The sequence below is a fragment of the Pygocentrus nattereri genome, chromosome 17 (genome assembly GCF_015220715.1).
Source record: "Pygocentrus nattereri isolate fPygNat1 chromosome 17, fPygNat1.pri, whole genome shotgun sequence".
NCBI classification, from domain to species: Eukaryota; Metazoa; Chordata; class Actinopteri; order Characiformes; family Serrasalmidae; genus Pygocentrus; species Pygocentrus nattereri.
The window spans coordinates 34,541,067-34,562,301 of NC_051227.1; the positions used below are offsets into that span (position 1 = coordinate 34,541,067).

Here is a 21,235-nt window from a genome sequence, read left to right on the forward strand (position 1 = left end):
CATAAAAAATATTTACATTTGATTAACTTGCACTGAAGATTGCTTCAGATGTTAAAATTAGTTAGGAAATATGTCTGGATCCATCTTACCTCAAGCGTGAGTATGCTGAACTGTAAAAAGTCAGTTTTTTTCATTATTGTGATAAAGAAAGACCCCCAAAACCATGAAACACAAAATTAACAGAATGCCTTCAACAGATGGGTGTGTGCAGAATAACTAACTAAAAAATTTGTTGTTTTTTTTTGGACTAAAGGTACATTTTTATGAAAATAACATTGTACAACACAAGTGTTTAAAAGGAAATTTTTAAGACAGAATTTATTGAACTAAAAACCAATAAGCTGCCTTTTTTCATATATAATTTGATTCAAAGTCACAAAAATATTCTCACCTGTTGTTTAAGTGGGACAAAATGTGTATCCACAGTGACAACTCTGAAGTTTACTGTAAAAGATAAAGAAATATCAGATTTTAGACTGCACACTGAGTAACACAACGTTACTACACTATGAAACTCTAGTCCTTCTGTTGCAATTGTTACATGCAGTCAGCTACCACAGACAATTTCATTCTGTCTGCCTGTAGAGAGCTTGCTGACATTAAATACTTATAACACAACCCCATTTCAAAAAAAGTTGGGACACTTGCACATCATTGCATTGTTACTTATATTTTGTACAATCATTTAAACAGAGAAATGTTATTGTTTTTTGAAAAGTATATGTCCATTTTGAATTTTATGCCAACGCATTTGAGAAAAGTTGCGACAGGTGCAACAAAAGGCTGGTAAAGTTGTGTAATGCTTAAAAAATGGTTAATTGGCAACAGGTCGGTAACATGATTGGGAATAAACGGAGTAAAGATGAGGAGAGGTGGACCACTCTGTGAAAGTGCAGGAAAGTAGTTCAACAAATCAAGAATGATGTTGTTCAACATAAAATAGCAGAGAGCTTGAGGATTTCATCATCTATGAAACGTATCATTAAAAGATTCTCAGAACCCAGACAAGACTGAAAACCAATACTGGCTGTGATCTTTGGGCCCTCAGGCAGTATTGCATTAAAAACAAATATCTTGTAGTGGAAATCACTGCATGTGCTCAGGAACGCTTCTGAAAACCACTGCCTGTGAACACAGTTCATCACTTCATCCAGAAGATGCAAGTTAAACCTCTAGAACACAAAAGAAGAAACCTTACACAAACAGGATCCAGAAACACTGCCACCTTCTCTGGGCCCAAGCTCATTTAAAATGGACTGAGGGAAAGTGGAAAAGTGTCCTGTGATCCAACAAATCAAAGTTTGAAATTCTTTTTGGAAATCAAGGGCACTGTGTCTGCTGGGCTAAAGACCGCCCAGCTTCTTATTAGCACACAGTTCAAAAGTATCCATTATGGTATAGGTTTGCATTTTTTATTAAATACAGGGTTTATATGATTTGCAAATAATTGCATTTTATTTTTTAATTACACTCTGCATAGCCTCCAAACTTTTTTGGAAATGGGGTTGTAGAAGCCTTTGGGCAGTTGTTGAGTTTTATCAGTAAAGGTTTACGCTTTCATGAATTCTTCAGTGAAACATATGTCTAGTTTTTCAGAGAGATAACATTGTGGCACCCAAACGTTTACCTACGACAGCATTGGAAAAATAACAATGATTAGCAAATTAAACATATTAAGCATATTTCCTTATGACACAGCTGTAGCAGATAAACATTAAGCTGGAAAATGCTGTAATTTTCATTTAATAGTGCACTGGAAGTGGTGAGGTACTGTAGAAATCCGAAATGATGGAGTACCTGTTTGGCCGGGGTTGTAGATTGGTTTATCAGTCTGAATGAATGTCAGTGGTTTGTAGGATTTTAACATAACTTTTCTTTTCTCTGTCATCTGAAAACGTTCACCTTTGACATGTACTCTGATATACTGCATCGAATCACCCACAACCTGTGGAGCCTGTAGAGATCACAGTATATGTTGAGCTATTTTCCATTTACAGACATATCAAATGGTGATAACACCTGAAAAATTACTGATTGTTTCTGACCTTAAACTGAGAGCAGCGGTGAAAGTCTTCCTTCACTGTCTCCTGTAGAAGTGTTTTGTTCTGGTGGAAGTGAACCAGATAAACGGTCATTTGCAGAGTTTCATTAGGCCTCATTAGACTCGCACACAGTGTAGCCTCAGATCCAGACTCTATCACTGCAGGAAACATCACCATGAAATACCTAAAGGCAAAAAGCAGCAACTGACAATTAAAAGATATAAAATTAAGCAATACTGAAACAGTGAGTTATATAAATGAAACCAACGTACAAAAATCAGAGCCAAACTGACTGATCATCTAAATGATGCAATCATTCACCTATAGCAAAACTGCACACTGAGGGTTTTAAAACATGCAGGTTTCAATACACATGTGATCAAGGCTGACTCTAGAACACTTGTGTCAGACTCCAGTCCTCGTGGGCCAAATCACTACAGACTTCAGCACGCTGCCTCATTTAACACACCTGATTCAGCACATCAGTGAATTAGCAAGGCTTTCGTGAACTGAATTCAGACTGTTAGATGAGGGTAAACATTAATCTCCACAACACTTTGGCATAGAAGGTCCCCAGTTTGACACGCCTGTTATGTATTATAATAGGCACTAGGCAAGATTATACTTTGAAGTAACCCCTCCACATGAACTGCACCAACTCATTTTAGTACTTGTTAATGTAATCTATTAATCCAGTAAGTCATGCATAGTAATAAAATTAATTAAACAAAGTATTTTTATGTGATGTTTTTACTTGGTATGCAGCCAGCTGATAGATGCATCTGGCCATATTAAAGCTGTATCTGAATATATTTCACACAAAACCTTTAAAAGTTGATACAATGGTACAAAGCTGTCATTCTGTAAATAAATATGCGGTATGTTAATACACATGCTAAATCAGTAAACAAATAAAAACATGACTCGCAATAAATTACAACCACTGACTTTTAGAGGTCACTCAAGGACTCATTTAAGAAAGTATGCATAAGTATCAGGACGGCAGATCACAAACTGTTCCTTTGCTCTAAGTGCAGCATGTTTAACTATGCCTCTTTCTCCATCAACAGTGACACCAGCTTGATTTGAGAGAGCTTTAAGTTAGTTTCTTGCTTGAGAGAGAGAATTATATAGTAAGACATGTGCATCAGGAAATTAGAAAAGAGCAGGGCTGATTTTCAGGGTTAAGACTCAATATTAGAAGCTCAGGGTGCCTCAGTGACAGTTAGCACTTGACTCCAGCAGCACTTGATCACTGTCCTTACAGCAGGGTGAATGGATGTCTCGGCAGCATAGTCGCAAAGCTTAAGCTAATGCTAAAGCATTCCACTCCTCTCCCATTAACATGTCCAACAGTTTTGCCCTACTCAGTGAGACACCTTCTGAAAGCTCTGGTGAGCCAGGGTGCCGGACATGAAAGGAAACCTGAAGCTGCGAGCAGGCCATAGGTATTTGAGGATAGTCATTCACATAGGTACTAATGCTGTTCATCTGTGGCATTCAGAACTATCTAAAGACCATATGCTCTGGCCCCAGCCCAGTTTGATGTAAATAAAATTTTTACTCACAAAGAATTTATTGCTCTGTACCTCAAAGAAATGTGGATTAGACCTGATGAATACTTTGAATACTTTGAAATACGTGTTGCAAATGAAGCCACCCCCACAGGCTACAATGATGTACATAGCAGGAATTTGCTGACTTTCTATCAAGTTCAGCAACACTCAAATAAAGTAATAATTCTCAGAGATTTTAATATCCACTTTGACAAACCACCGAATACACTAATGCTTTCTTGATTTCCCTCAATATGTGAAGATGCCTACTGATTATTGTAACCACACTCGACTTAATTTTGACCTTTTTTGTACAAATAGATCAATTCCCAATGCTCCCCCAAAGCACGGCAGTCCCAGCTCATTACCTAATCTCATATGAAATTCACTTTAGTCATAACATATGTTCATCACAACACTATGTTAAGCAGACCATCAGAAACCTGCCAGATCTATCTGCTGTGGGTCTGAACCTCCTGAATTAAATATTATGACTGAGCGCTTGGAGAATACTTTTCAATCTGCTCTAGATAATGTGGCTCCATTAAGAAGTAAAAGAATAAAGCAAAAAAACTTGCCACATGGTACAATGATCATGCTGGAGCTTTAAAACAGACAATTCAAGCAAAAATAGTATCTAACTAAAGTAGAAGTATTCCAGTCTGCCTGGAAGGATGGCCTTTAGACTATAGAGGGTCCTTACTGCAGCACGCTCAATCTCTCTTTTCTGATTGAAAATAAGAATAATCCTAGATTATTATTTAGCACAGTTTCTAAATTGACTAAGAACTAAACAGCTACTGAAGCCCAGATGCCATCAGCCTACAGTACAATAAAATATTCATAAAATAATTCAATAACTAACAGGCAAAAACAATGAAATGAAACAAATGTGTTGCCCTTCAAAGCTAATCCAGATCTGGTGTATGTTGTAAGTGCAGAGAAGGTGGAATTGTTTACCTTACTTCAACAAACTGAGCTTTGTAGTTGTTATCTTCTGTGTTGGTTGGTTGTTTTCTGCTGTGGTGTTTGTATTAGTCTTTGTACTGTTGTTTGTTCTGTTGGATTCTGGTGTCTGTCATGTCTGCCCCCGATCTCTACGTATTGGCTACTTGAACCTGGACCGTTACGACTATGACCCTGAATTTGCCCTTAATAAATCTTGCTTGCAGTAACCAGACCTCTGATTAAGAATCCTAATCTTGATCCTTGTCAGCCCCCAAATTATAGAGCTCAAATCTCCCCAAATCTTCCCATCATAATCAAAGATTTTGGAAAAATCAGTGGCACAACAACCAAGGTCCTATTTGCATAGGAATTACATGCATGAAAAAGTTCTCTCTGGATTTAGGCCTCATTATAGTACAGGGACAGCACTAGTGACAGTTGTAAACATTTATTCTCTGACCAAGGAAATGTATCTTTCTGGACTTAGTGTTGAGTGACTTCCTCCTACTCAGCTCAAAACTTAGGTTGTTCTTTGTATCTCTTATTATGAACCATCACATCTACTTAGACTACAAGGTGGCTTATTAATGGTAATATTAAGAGTTACCTCGGGGTAGAGCCAAGCCCCCCAGCTTTGGAATAATCCTCAAGTCAGTGTTCGGTACTCAGACACAGCCTCAGTCTAGGCTAAAAACCTACTTAGTCAAGCCTTTGGTTATTAGTTTTTAGTTACTGGATATAATGTGCAGATCTGGGGGTTCATGGACAGATTATTATGGTAAACTGGGAGTGTTGGTGCTGTCATCCCACTGCTCTCACGCGCTCACTCAAGTTTATTGACTGTGGAGTGGAGGGACAGAGTCATCTCAGGAAGTCCTAATATCTATTACCTTCTAGCTCTCTTTTAGTTAGGCTGTAATAACTACACCGGCCAGAGTCTCTGCTGCACTCTTACACTGTATACTGTAATCCTTCACTCCTAACGGAACTGTGTGTGTTTCTGAGCTGAACACCTGCCCATCCTGTGCAGTCTGACACTGGTGTTTCATCTGCCTTTATCAGGTGCCTACTGTGATGATCTATTGATCATATTTAAGAGATACAGACGTGGCCTGGCCGCTTTCTGCTCCCGTGACAAGCTGCGGTGTTAGAGATCATCACACAATTACAAGAAGAAATGATCAGTGTCAATGTTTCAACAACCTCAAATTAAACACACACAGACACATTTGTGTGGGATGAGGCAAAATGGCAAGAGAACATAATAGATCTATTAGATGTAGATATATTCATATGAGGAAGTTGAAACGCTGATCATTTCTTCTTGTAATTGTGTGATGGTCTCCAACACCATCATTTGATGGGGAGCAGAAGCACTGGGCCGAGCTGCAGTTTCCTCATAACCCCCCAAATCAAACTCAGACCTGATGAGCATCTCTGTTCATGGTGATCAATGTAACACATCAAAACCCGTCAGATAGTCTTAGGAGCTATTACCAAATACAAACAATGTGCGTTCAGTTAAAAATAACATGACAACGATTAAAAGAAAACAAGAGAACGAATTAGAAAATCATGATCACGAATAAGCAAAAACTTACCCACAAAGAAAAGGGAACAATTTAAGAAATCGTGACCATGAATAAAAGAAAACAAGCGTATGAACTGCCAAACGTTTGCTTGAATTATTTTTTTTACCTCCATCCCCTCCGGGGCTCCATAAGAAGGAGATGCCACTCATCTGCTTACCACCTTTAACAGTGAAGGTACCTGGGTGCTGTACTTTGCGCAGCTGCAAGTGGTCACCTGGCATCATGGCTGAATAGCAACATGCACCAGTGTCTGTCACTGGAGAGGAAAGCACTACATGTACTCATGGATCTTCTGCCAAAACAATGAATGAGAGGCAGTGGAAGAACTGGTGTGCAGACCTGCAGGAAGAGGCACCATCTCGCCCCACAGCTGCCAATTGTGCAGCAATGATTGTCCATCATCAATGGCTGAGTCAACGTGAAAGCCAAGGGCACGAGTTCTTGCTCCAACACAGGAAGCCTGCATTCTCAATTTTTAAGGAAAAGCTGGAGATTGGAGATGGGACACGTAAAACTGGTTGCGGCAAAGCTGAGGCAGAGAGTCAATGACTTTTTTTATTTTTAAACAGAGGTAAGCAAGGATAGTAGTGTTTAGGAATCTTGCCCAAGGACTCCTATATTGACTCCTATATAAGAGAGGTTGTTAGTTCAGGCAGAGAATAGAGCTCCAATCTGCAGTATGGATGACAGAAGTGTACCAATTACACTATACCAACCACCAGAGAACATTTCTCAAACTGACTTTAATGACTAAACTTTAGATAACAAGAATATAATTGGCATGGTGACCCAATGACATTAAGCTGTTACACTTGAGGAGGGGCAGTTTTTTGCTGTCAATTTTTCTGAATCAAATGTCTAATTCAACGCTAAAATCAAGTCAAATTTATGATCATCTCTACCACATAAATCATAACTACGTAATCACAACAAATGTTACAGTACGTCACAGAATAGGGTGCTCTTTTTGGATTACTCACGGTTCTGAAGCTCGTCCATACACAGAGAGAAAGAGGAAGCAGGCTAACAGTAGCCCCTCCTGTCTGAGAAAGTCACTTGCAGCCATGATGTCTGATCACCAACACTAGAGTAAGGAGCTTGACTGCCTTTTTAAAAAGGTCAATCAACCCACAGAAGGTTCTCTGTAAATATTTAGATCCCTCATCTCATAAATGATTAACATTTTTTGGCTACACTGAACATTGGTGTAATCAAATACTGAGCCAGCATAGTGACAGGGTGGAGAGTGTGATAACAAAAAACTGGGTAAAGAGGACACCAGACTGTCGTGCTACGGCACACACAGACCAGAAAGAAATGGTCAAGCATAGCACTGAAGAGGAAAAACAAAAGAAAGTGCTCACTTTAGCTCATCATTCTTTTTATTCCGTCATTTTTATCTTTGATCCATCCATCCATCCATCCATCCATCATCTTCCGCTTCTCCGGGGTTCGGGTCGCGGGGGCAGCATCCTGAGCAATGAGGCCCAGACCTCCCTTTCCCCAGCCACTTCCACTAGCTCCCTGGGAGGGATTCCGAGGCACTCCCAGGCCAGCTGCGCGATATAGTCATGCCAGCGTGTCCTGGGTCTTCCCCGGGGTCTCCTCCCCGGTGGACTTGCCTGTGACACCTCCCAAGGGAGGCGTCCAGGAGGCATCTTTTATCTTTGATTCACTCATTTTTATCTTCAGCTTCAAACTCTTCCGACCAACAAAACTGACCATCAAGTTACTGTATTTGTGACCAGAGGTGGAATTAAAGTAGAGATACCCAAGGCAAAATACTACTTCAGTAAAAGTAGAAGTCCTTACTCTAGACCTCAACTTGAGTAAAAGTATAAAAGTATTTGCCTTCAAATGTATTTAAGTATAAAGTAAAAGTACTAAAAGAGTAATTCTGGCTCTGATGTCCTGTTATCATTTTTATAACAAGACTGGCTTCATGAACTCATTTCAGGTGAAAATATTTAATTAGTATATTTATGTATTAGTATATTTTAAATATTTAATTAATTAATTAATTAGTGACGCTGACATCTATTAAAATGATCATAAGCACAAAACACTGGAGGTAAACAGTTTCCATCAGGGAGAACCGAGTGGCTCTGAAATCACTTTTTACACACAAGCAAAGTTTCAGTTTAAGATTACTTTGTAAATTAGTTCCAAGTTGAATAAAAACTGGCTTTAAACTCAGGATCACAAATGAGTTTCCTTTACTATGTTGATCTGTAGGCCTCTGTTCATAAACATAAACCAGCCCAAACTAATTTACTATAAAATGAAAGTGTTTGTATGAATTCAGAAAAAAAGAAACGTGTCAGTCACGACTGCTTATGTGTACATATTTCTATATTGTGCTCTATTTACACAAAGTTAGGTTAGTTCATCATGTAGGTAGATTTATGTATTTTTATGCTGCTGCACATTGAACTGTGTGCTTGCCCTGGGTTGGTATGACCACAAGTTACCACTGTGCCCTGATTGGTCCTCTTGCTTTGTGCTTCTTTTGTTTTGACATGTTTGACATTGAGTAAAAAGTCAGATATTAGACTACTTAAGTACAGTAACGAATTACATTTACTTAGTTACTGTCCACCACTGTTTGTGACTGAACGGCTGAACAGGATGGGAGGAAATAATGAGAGAGCTGAAAATTCACAAATTATATCTTCAGTTAAATTTGTTTCCAGTGTTTTGTTTAAGTTTTTGCGAACAACAGCTTGTGGTTTTATGCACCCTGTGCTGCGACCAATGTGGTCCTCCACCTATCTATTATCCAGGTAGACCACTGTCTGCATTCCTAATTTGTCAAACTATAGGCTAGAAATGATTGTATGATTTTATTACAAACAATTACTTAAATATCATTGTTGTTATTCTCTTTCCCTGCCTCGTGTACAATCATAGCTCTGTCACTGGTTCAAAAGTTCTATTTTGTTCAGGTACTGTTTATCCCTGTTATACAAAGTGAGCTTTCAGAGTGAAAACAAAGTGTACTCAAACTCTTTATAGGAAGATCACTCCACTCAATGGGCAGGCAAATCAGGCTCATATCACTTTTAATGGGGAGAGACCTATAAACCCAAAGCTAAATGCCACATTAATGTTTTAAAAACATTTTAAATCGCTGGTGAAATTTGCCAAATTTGGCTCAAATAACACACAAAAACCACTACAAATGCACATACGTCCACAAGGACAGAGCTTTTTGCACTTGTAGCTTAATCATCAAGCAGACTAGCTCTTTTTATTGAAGGTCAATGCTATCCCCATAAACAGACCCCATGTTGAATGTTGTGGGCTTTCATATTCAATTTTTCAACCAGTGACCTCCTTTATAATGTTACTGATATCATCTTTTCTTCCTTTTAATAATACATAAGTTGATTAATGTTAGTGACAATCAAAGAAGTGTAAACATTCAATACTATTCATAGTGAGTTAAGCATGAACAGAATGTTAAACTATGGCTGAATTAAATGTTTAAACACAACAGAATTCAGTTCTTAACATACAGTATAAAGACTTGGGGCTCATGAGTGCTGCAGCCATCTAAGCCTTGACCCCATCCTCAGGAGATCACAATCCCTGGTGATGCTACAGCTGTCGGTTCATCAGAGCGCATTCAACCGTCCAATGACAGTTCAAACAGATGCAGTGGTGCTTCACAGGTCTCAGAGAAAGAATGTGCTAGCTAATGCCCTCCTAGAGCTGATGGTATCATGTGATTGGGGGAGTCCCACATAGTGGGTGTCTAACTAGCTGATCAGCAGGTCTTGAGTACGAATGACAGTGATGCCACCACCCTCCATAATCAGGAGTCAGAGAATAAGAAGTGTAAGATGTGGTGGAAAACTCATGTTTTTCCGAAGGGAGACATTTCTGGACTGCAGAAAGGCTAGTCTAGCACACAAAACACGATGTCCACTATTTCTGTAAATAGTCTGAAAGGTTAACTCATCATACCACAGTACACACAATGTATACTGACAACAGTTTGTCAAAATTTTCCAGACTCCATGCAGTGATATCCACCACAGATGCATGCTGGTTTTTAATGCAGTACCATCTGAGGTATAGGTCACATTCATTGTCCTTCTTGTCCTTCACACAGATTTCTCCAGACTCTCTGAATCTTTTGATAGTATGCATTGTAGAGGGTGAAATACCCAAAGTCATTACATCCACTCATTAAGGAACATTATTTTCCAATGAGCCTCACCCCTTGCCCATAAAGCCTTTCCTGGATGCCCCTTTCATATTTAACGAATATATACTTTCATACCCAGTACTGTGGTACTGTGATAAATAAATCTATTTATTTATGTAGTATGTGTTTATTTGCTGAGAAAAGTGTTAATATTTGAATAAACAAAAAAAATTTTGTTTGACCAATCAGTGCTTCAGTAAAGTCTCTATTTGCTCTCCATTGTAATTTTTCCTTTTTTTTCTCTCTTCCCATATTCTCTCTTTTTCTGAAAAAACTAAAACTAAACAAAACCTCTCTTATTACTGCCATATACTACAGATATCAAGCATGTATCTCTGTCTACATACACAACACTTTACACCACACACACCAGAAGACAAGCACAAACATCCTTACACTCATTTAACAGCTTTAATACACACAATCGAATTCTTCACCAGACATGTCGTCACTTCAGTTTGTTACCTGGAACATTCGTGGTATTGGCACACAGGCTAAACAGACCAAAGTACTACACCTTCTATCTTCTTTAAAGGCACATATATGTTTATTACAAGAAACACATCTATCAGAAACAAATCATCACAAATTGAAGTCCGCACAGTTCAGTCACACATTCTCAGCTTACTACAACTCCAAACAAAGAGGTGTTTCCATCCTAATAAATCAAAAGATCGCTTTCAAACAGAACACTACATCTGACCCAGAGGGAAGGTATATCATAATCAGCATTAGCATCTCCAATATCTCCTTAACTACCACAAATATATATGGCCCAATTACTGATGACCCACACTTTTTCAGGAGTTTTCACTCATCTTTATTTCATCTCAGATTCCGCAATTAGAATTGGAGGTGACTTCAATACCATCATGGACCCATATATAGACAGAAAAACCAGTGCACACTCCACCCGTAGCCAATCAACAGATACCATTAAATACTTTATGACCGATTTGGGGCTCAGCAATGGTCGGCGCCTCAAACATCCAATGACCAAAGAATTCTCTTTCTATTTACCAGTTCACGGCTCTTGTTCTCGCATTGATTTCTTTCTAACCAGTAACTCTATCACATCTAACATCTCAGACATATTATACCACCCTATTAGTGACCATACCCCTGTTTCACTCAAGTGGAATATAAATTACGTACATAAATCTTTAAGATGGCGCCTTAATACTTCTCTCCTAAAAGATTTAGAATTTGATAGAAATAAATGATTCTCCAGAAACTTCACCAACTTTTTTGTGAAACTGGGAAAGCCGTAATAAGAGGCAACATAACATCCTACTCCTCCTATAAGAAAAAGAAAGATACAGAAAACGAAACGAATCTGCAACAAAAAATTAAGGAAGTATCAAATAAGATGTTAAACAACCCCACAGATAAAACTGAAAATGAGCTAAGAAAATGTAACACAATACAACGAACTCATAAATAAGACGACACAATTCCTAATACAACAATTAAGATACAAAGATTTTGAACACAGCAACAAATCTGGAAAACTCCTGGCTAATCTAGTAAAACAAAGAAAAAACAACAATACCAGTAATCCAGGATGAGATAGGAAATACTATACAAACACCAGAAGAAATTAATCAAGTATTCAGAACATTTTATCAAAATCTATACTCACTGGAACACGATCCAGAAACAGAAGACATTTACACTTTTCTTGATAACATAAACCTCCCAAGACTGACCAAAGAACAAACACAAATGCTGGAAAATCCAATAACGTCAGAAGAACTTTTATAATGTCCTTCACCACATGTCTAATAATAAAGCACCTGGTCCTGACGGCTTTCACGCTGAACACTTCTGGACAATACTCGCCTGACTATTCAATAGAATGACTGCTGAAATGAAACCTAACAATATTTTACCATCTGAAATGAACACCACTATAATTTCACTTCATCTCAAACCTAACAAAGACCCCACCCTACCCTCCAGCTACCATCCACTATTACTCATTAACACTGACATAAAAATGATAAGCAAGATCTTGGCGACTAAATTAGAAACAGTTATCCCATCACTTATACATCCTGATCAGAACGGCTTCATCAAAGGAAGACATTCAACCACAAACATGCACAGACTCCTTAACCTGATACATCACACATCAATTCACAAATCAGAAACCGCAATAGTCACATTAGATGCAGAGAAAGCTTTTGATAACGTCAATTGGAAATTCTTGTACACAACTTTGCACAAAATAGGGTTCAGAGAATTATTTATTAACTGGATAAAAATTCTTTACACTGCACCCAAGGCCACAGTTAATACTGATGGACTAATATCAGCAAATTTCACACTGCACAGAGGTACTAGGCAAGGATGCCCTCTCTCACCCCTCCTATTCTCAATTTTTATAGAACTGTTGGCAGCAGCTATACGACAAAGCACAAACATAAAAGGTATCCAAGCACAAACGGCAGAACACAAAATCAGTTTACATGCAGGTGACATACTACTGTTTTTGCAGATTCCCTACACATCAATTCCTCAAACCATACAAATTATTGAAAAATACTCCAAAATCTCCAATTACTCTATTAACTGGACTACATGTAGCATACTACAATCATCAATATGAACTTATCAGATACAGCAGCACAGTCTCTTCCTATCCCCTTGAGCACCCAATACGTCACATATCTGGGCATCAAAATTTCCTCCCAGCTGCCAGAGTTGCCTAAACTCATTTTAACCCATTACTCTCAACTATAAACAATGACCTCAAATGCTGGATGAACTTTCCACTATCCCTTATTGGCAGAATATCTACAATCAAAATGATCGTATTACCCAAAGTAAACTATGTTTTCTCAATGATTCCAATTCAGCCTCACTCTACCTGGTTCAATACCTTCGACTCCATTATCTCCAAATTTTACTGGAAAAATAAACCACCTAGGACCAATTAGATACATTAGAGAAGCACAGAACCCAGGGAGGCCTCAAAGCCCCCAATTTCCAACAATATTTCCTAGCAAAATAAGACATAATAAACAACACATAATAAAATGGATAAAACCTAATCAAACAGATGAATTATGGAGAGAAGCAGAACAAGCTTCAAGTAATGAAATATAACTCTCAGACTTACCATTCATCAGTACAAAGTCAAACGCCACTCCTGTTTCAAAAATCCAATGATAGCCTTAACAGTGACGGCTTGGTGGAAACTGCACAAGATCACTGACACTATAATTTCACCCTCCAAACACTCACCCATATGGTAGAACCCTGACTTTCCTGCCACCAAAGGTCAAAAGGTATTATACACTTACATCACATTCTACAGAATAAAAGCTTTGTGACCATTTCACATCTAACCCAGGTAACCAGAGAGTAACCAGTTTCTGGAATATCATCAGCTTAGATCCATATTAAACTCACATTAAAAAACAAAAAAGATATGATAGAACTTAATCCACTAATCTCAGAATTCCTAAATATCTCCTCCTCAAAAAAATATCTAAAATTTATAAATTCCTATCTGAGTTAGACCAAACAATTTATGTACCAAAGTAAAAGTGGGAAGAAGATCTCTTGCTAACTCCCTCTACCAACCTCTGGACAAACATTCTGGAAAACACATTTACATGACAAACACATGACTAACAATACTAACCTCCACCTCATACAATATAAAGTCATTCACAGAGTACACTACACTGGGCAAAGGCTCTATAATATGGGAATAATAGACTCTGAAATCTGTAGACACTGTTCACTAAACACTCCAGTTACATACATGCTTTGTGGTATTGCACACCAGTCATTTACATTTACGGCATTTGGCTGATGCTCTTATCCAGAGCGACTTACAATTTGATCATTTTACACAGGTAGGCCAAGGTGGTGTTAGGAGTCTTACCCAAGGACTCTTATTGGTATAGTGTAGGGTGCTTACCCAGGTGGGGGATTGAACCATAGTCTACAGCATAGAAGGCAGAGGTGTTAACCACTACACTAACCAACCACTGTCAGTCAATAACTTCTGGCAACTTGTTATAAATCATCTAACTCTATTGTCAAAACAGCCCATCTCCCCATCACTCTGTCTGGTAGGTGACACATCATCAGTGCATCTAAACAAGGAAGAAAACAGAACACTTTTGGTGGCGCTAACGATCGCTAAAAAGACTATCTTGACAAACTGGAAAACAAGAAAAAAGATCATCAATCAATGGAAAAACTTTCTGATAGAACACATAGCGATAGAAAAAATCTCAGCGTCTCTCCGAAACAAATCTCACGAATACGAAAAAACATGGTCAACACTTTAACACCTTAACTTCCAATGGCTTTTAGACCTACCTATGTTGCTCCTACCCGAATGTTCGAGGTCTCACACACACACACACACACACACACACACAAACACACACACACAACTAAATATATATGGTAAGTATTGTAAATAGCTACAGCTCAATACAAAAAAAGCTCAGTACAAATATTTTTTTTCTCTTTTCCTTTTATTCTAATTTTTGTTGTTGTTTTACATGTTTTGTATGTTCTTTTATTACTTATTATTATTTTTGTTTTGTAGTTTTTTTTTTATTCTCCCAATTTCTACTACGTTTTCCCTCCTTTATTCCCCCTTGTAATTTTTGTTTGCTTGTATGTTTGCAATTTGCTGTCCTCCCTCTACACGGTGGCAGCATGTACTAAAAGAAATTTGCTATACCAGTAATAAAGAAAAATTAGTCCTCCGAAGAGGGGGGGGGGGGGGGTGATGGTGCAATTTAAAAAAAAATTAAGTCTCTATGGTGGCTGTGAAGGTATCAAGGAAAAATATGGACCCAAGAATTTCTTGTTATTTTTTTATTGTTTTTATGTTTATTTGAATTATGAATATGACTTTATTCTAATGTATATTGTAATAAACTCACTGCTGAGGTAAACTGTTTAAAATTTGCTTAGATGCCTAAAACTTTTGCACAGTGCTATATATCCTATTTAAGAGGTTTTTTGAACATTGTACAATATTTCTAGTCTTAAAATGCACCTCTAATTTTTTTCAGAGCATGTTGCAGACATCAATTTCAGGCTGACTGATTATTTACAAAAACAATGAAGATCAAATATTGAATATCTTGTTTTTATACTGTTGGTCAAATACAGCTCAAAGAAGATGACAAATTACCATTTTTTGTTCATTTACATTTTACCTACTTGGGTTTGTATACACACACACACACACACACACTTGTATTTAATTAATAAGAAAATCTCCACCTGTACAGTCTTGCAGAACTAACATATGATTATATAAACATCTGTTTAAATATACAATCTTTAAGTAGATGCTGTTTGAAAAATGCTCTCTCTGTGGGCTAAAATGAATGCAGATCACTTATGATCAATTACATTTTGTCAAATTTGACCTTTACCTCTCACTCGTTACGGGAAATCTCCCTCCTTTACTGTTTACTTAAAGTGCAGTCACTGACCTGTTTCATCTGTACAAACTTCAGAGAAACATCTCTGCACTTTGAATGGGCAGTGATGAACTGCCTGATATATTGTAGGTCTGCAGCATTAATGTTTCAGATCATATGACAAGGTTTCAGTCAAATGGCTACTAAATAATGCATATTAATTTCTCCTCATGATCTTGTGGATTGAGTTTATGACCAGCTGCATATTTCCTATAAAACACCAAATCATTTATCGATTACAGCCATCTTAGCATTAGAAGGTTAAATCTACCCACCACACTGGAGGCATAGAGGATGAACGCATGTGTGAGTTGCTTTTATTACAAAATAAAAATTTAAGTTCAATTAAACAGAATAACAAAAGAAACAAATCCATAAAGTTACAAAGCCAGAAACCAGGAAAGATGACAGAGAAACCAGAAAACAGAGAAAATGCAAAAACTAAAATACTAAACCAAACACAGGGGAAAAATACACAGAGGGAAGACAAGCAACACCTGGGAAAAACGAGACGGCAGAGCTACAGACAGGTAAGGACTTTTACTACGGGGCAGGGCCAGGGAGGAGACCAAACCACAGTAATAGCAAAAGCACATGGAAAAGCATAAACAAAAAGCACATGGCTTAAACAAGGAACACAAAACCAGATATAACACTACAATTTTAGTCAAAATGAATTATGCACAGATAGAATCTGTATTTTTTCAAAAATAAAGAAAGCTCCTTCTTGAAAAAGTCTGTTTTATGAGGTTATATCTGCAGTCCAATCAGTGAAGCTACAACCCCAATTCCAATGAAGTTGGGACGTTGTGTAAAACAAATAAAAACAGAATACGATGATTTGCAAATCCTTTTCAACCTATATTCAATTGAGGACACTACAAAGACAAGATATTTAATGTTCAAACGGATAAACTTTTGTTTTTTGCAAATATTCACTCCTTTTGAATTTGATGCCTGCAACACGTTCCAAAGAAGTTGGGACAGGGGCGTGTTTACCACTGTGTTACATCACCTTTCCTTTTAACAACACTCAATAAGCGTTTGGGAACTGAGGACACTAATTGTTGAAGCTTTGTAGGTGGAATTCTTTCCCATTCTTGCTTGATGTATAACTTCAGTTACTCAACAGTCCGGGGTCTCCGTTGTCGTAGTTTGTGCTTCATAATGCGCCACACATTTTCAGTGGGAGACAGGTCTGGACTGCAGGTAGGCCAGTCTAGTACCCGTACTCTTTTACTATGAAGCCACGCTGTTGTAACATGTGCAGAATGTGGCTTGGCGTTGTCTTGCTGAAATAAGCAGGACGTCCCTGAAAAAGACGTTGCTTGGATGGCAGCATATGTTGCTCCAAAACCTGTATGTACCTTTCAGCATTAATGGAACCTTCACAGATGTGCAAGTTACCCCTGCCATGGGCACTAACACACCCCCACACCATCAGAGATGCTAGCTTTTTAACTTTGCGCTGAAAACAATCCGGACAGTCCTTTTCCTCTTTGACACGACGTCCATGATTTCCAAAAACAGTTTGAAATGTGGACTCGTCAGACCACAGGACACTTTTCCACTTTGCGTCAGTCCATCTCAGATGAGCTCAGGCCCAGAGAAGCCGGCAGCGTTTCTGGGTGTTGTTGATATATGGCTTTCGCTTTGCATGGCAGAGTTTTAACTTGCACTTGTAGATGGAGCGACGAACTGTGTTCACTGACAGTGGTTTTCTGAAGTGTTCCTGAGCCCATGTGGGAATATCCGTCACAGAATGATGTCGTGTTTTAATGCAGAGCCGCCTGAGGGATCGAAGGTCATGGGCATTCAATGTTGGTTTTCTGCCTTGCTGCTTACTTGCAGAGATTTCTCCAGATTCTCTGAATCTTTTGATGATATTATGGACTGTAGATGATGAAATCCCTAAATTCCTTGCAATTACATGTTGAGAAACGTTGTTCTTGAACTGTTGGACTATTTGCTCACGAAGTTGTTCAAAGTGGTGACCCTCGCCCCGTCTTTGCTTGTGAACGAGTCTTTCAGGGATGCTCCCTTTATACCCAATCATGACACTCACCTGTTTCCAATTAACCTGTTCACCTGTGGAATGTTCCAAACAGGTGTTTTTTGAGCATTCCTCAACTTTCCCAGTCTTTTGTTGACCCTGTCCCAACTTCTTTGGAACGTGTTGCAGGCATCAAATTCAAACAAAGTAATTTCAATAAAATAATTACATTATTTAATTTACATGTCCATCTTATTTTCATAGCCTGCAGTACTCACATAAATTCATCAAAAGAGTATCAACTTTTTTTTTTAGTTTGCAGAACGTTATGCTGATGTTTATTGGAAATGTGCAGATGCGCAGGGCAATGGCCTCCTCAACAAGAAAGAATAAAATGAATGTCAAACTTGATCAATAATTGGATAAGAGGAGAAGTAAGGCCTATTCAAATTTTGGCTGCATTATTAAGTAATGCAGTTTATTAATTGTGTATACTTTTTAAAAACTGTCTGGAACTTTAGTGTGAGTGAGCGTAAATGCCTGTATCCGACAGGCATCATAGCGAAAGTTTATAACATTTAACATGGCAGGAGGAGCTTAACTTTATGCTTTGATCTGTAAAAGTTGGCAGTGGGATGGGCGTCCAGCTTTTGTATCTCAGAACATGAAATTTTCCTCTTGCCTTTCTTTAATAAGTACTTGTGAAGTACATGTTCTTGGTCTTTTTCATACTTAAAATTTTGCTTTAAAATTTAAGTAATTAAAAACATGGTGGTACTCTATGCATATGCGTAATTTTGGATCGGATTACATGTAGTTTGCATGTAAACAGAGATTTTCCATCAGATTGCCGAGTGTGCATATAAATACTTCAGCCTTCATTTATAATTGAAATGTATTTAACCAGATTAGCGTAAACATAGCCATTAGGACTCTTTGCTCCATGAATCCATGTTACCCTGAGTCTTTGCTCATGGTAACATGGATTCAGAAATTGTTGTCGATACAAGCCGTGTCCGCTGTCCCGGTCTAACGTAACAAGCTTTATCATTATTAAATATCAACAAAGCCAGAATAAGCAGACATAAACAGTGTCCTTCTCACTGCATCTCTAACACACATGTTGCTAGGATACAGACAGAAGTAGAAGACGAGAGGGCCTCGCTCACAATCTCTATTCTAGTTAATCGCAAAGGTGGTCAATGGAGTTGAGGTCAGGGTTCTGTGCGGGCCAATGAAGTTCTTCCATACCAAACTCAGCTAGCCATGCCTTTATGGACCTTGCTTTGTGTACTGGGACGCAATAATGCTGGAACAGAAAAAGCTTTCCCAAACTGATCCCACAAAGTTTGACACACAATTGTTCAAAATGTCTTGGTCTGCTGAAGCATTAAGATTTCCCTTCGTTGCAACTAACTCCTGAAAAACAACCTCATATCACTATCCCTCCTCCAGCAAACTTTACAGTTGCCACAATACAGTCAGACAGGTAGTGTTCTCCTGGCATGCACCACACCCAGACTCACCCATCAGACTGCCAGACTCCAGTGGCGGTGTGCTTTACACCACTTCATCTGTTGCTTGGTGATGTAAGGTTTGCATGCAGCTGTTCGGCCATGGAAACCCATGCTATGAAACTCCAGGTGCACAGTTCTTGTGCTGATATTAATGCCAGAGGAGGTTTGGAGCTCTTCAGTATTGAGTTGCTGTAGGTCTTAAACACTTAAAACCTCTAACAGTTCATTGTAGAATAGTCGGACGGGGGAAAAAATAAATAAAAATCCTGAAAAAAAGGTGGCATCCTATCACTGTTCCAGGCTTTCTAGAAGGGTATTCGCATCAAAACACTCTGAATTACTGGAATTCGCCTTTAATATAAACACCATGACAGCTTGACATGAAAGAAGGTAGGAAGATGTTAATCAAGTTGAACATTATTTTAAAATGTGTTTTAATATATTCAATTGTTACAACTACTAAATGCCTTTAAAACAAAGTTGTAGTCAACATCCTGAGCAGCAAAAGACCTTTAAAAGGTCACGCCACTACACTGTTGTGCAGACACACTGGTATATTGTACCTGTCAGGTGTTTGAGAACGCGCACACACACACACACACACACACACACAGTGTTAATCATATGGTACAACACAACCAACACTACACACAGCCCCATACGGTCATCCCCCGATGAACCCAAGCTTGGAAACAGGATGAAAGATTTCAGAAACAATGTTTGTCCATATTCTGGCTTGTTCATCCTGATGCATTTGCATCCACAAAATGTGTAATTGCCCTTTAAGTCACCCCACCCGTCCAGCCACACACCATGCCATTATTTGTTACCTCCCCTCCCCTTCCCCTTAGCTCACAGGACCCTAATCCGTTTAACTCATCTGTGCCCTGCCCACAAGATGTTTCTATGAAATCATCCTGTCTTACCGCTCTTAGCATCCTGAAAGCAGACTCATCGATTCCAGTCGTTGTGTACCAGTACAGAAAACAATGGTACTAGGTAAGTTTCCTACATTTTATTTCTTAGTCAATAACCTGTTGAGCACAGGAAGCTAAAGCTGCTTAAAATATTAATGTTGCATTTCTGAAGCCTGCATGCTTAATATACTATATGCTTAATTATATTCTTATTTCATTTAATGTGTTAGTAAAAAGAAATCATTTTTAATATTAGATTTTCTGACTTCCTGAGAATAGAGAGTGATAAATGGGAACAGGCTGGGCGTGACCCACTGATTAAGGAGGAATGCCATTGATTTTGCAAAATCTCTGCTTAATTCATGAGTTGAGAAATAAACAGTCATTTGGAGTGGTTTGATGCTCCATTCGAGAGAAACTTACTAATTCCGGCTTCTTTACAGAGGTGGTAATGGGAACCTCAATTTTTACAACACATATCCTTTTATTTACTATCCAAAATGATCAGTCACCCTACATACGTTTGAGTATTTATACACACACACACACACACACACACACACAGAGAGATATGTAAAATAATGGAAAATCTCCAAAAATAACTTTTGGGCCAAAACCTAAAAACTACTGTAAACCAAGGCATCTCTGATGTAAGGAAGGATATTTTTAATCTTTTTATGCATTTGTTTTAGCTTTTGAGTCATTAAATGATTCAAAACTCTGGTTCATATCACCACCATTGTGAACAATTCTGATTTTTATAGTTTCTCTTCAAATTAGACCACTCTTATTTTGTTCTACACCATAACAATATGCAATAATTATGTGTACAGTCAGAAAAATCATTGGAATTCTTTTTTAAAAGCTGTTGGACATCCTTTTTTTAGCTAATCTTTTTTTTACAATCAAAAAAAGGTACTAGAGTTAAAAAATAAAAAATTTTAAAAAGTCACTGCGATGGTACTTTCAAGGGTATGTCCTCAGTATCT

The 21,235-nt window shown here is 38.1% G+C and overlaps 1 protein-coding gene across 1 annotated transcript in view; it reads right to left on the reverse strand.

The window, feature by feature from the left end:
• Positions 1-7,213, reverse strand: part of LOC108439978 (alpha-2-macroglobulin-like) — a 28,819-nt gene extending 21,606 nt beyond the window's left edge. Inside the window, exons 1-5 of the mRNA XM_017718660.2 lie at positions 7,119-7,213; positions 2,046-2,226; positions 1,798-1,954; positions 392-444; positions 90-110 (exon numbers count right to left, since the gene is read on the reverse strand). Of these exons, the coding sequence (XP_017574149.1) occupies positions 90-110; positions 392-444; positions 1,798-1,954; positions 2,046-2,226; positions 7,119-7,204 (498 nt within the window). The 5' untranslated portion in view covers positions 7,205-7,213. The remainder of the gene's footprint in view (positions 1-89; positions 111-391; positions 445-1,797; positions 1,955-2,045; positions 2,227-7,118) is intronic.
• Positions 7,214-21,235: the final 14,022 nt, after the last annotated feature.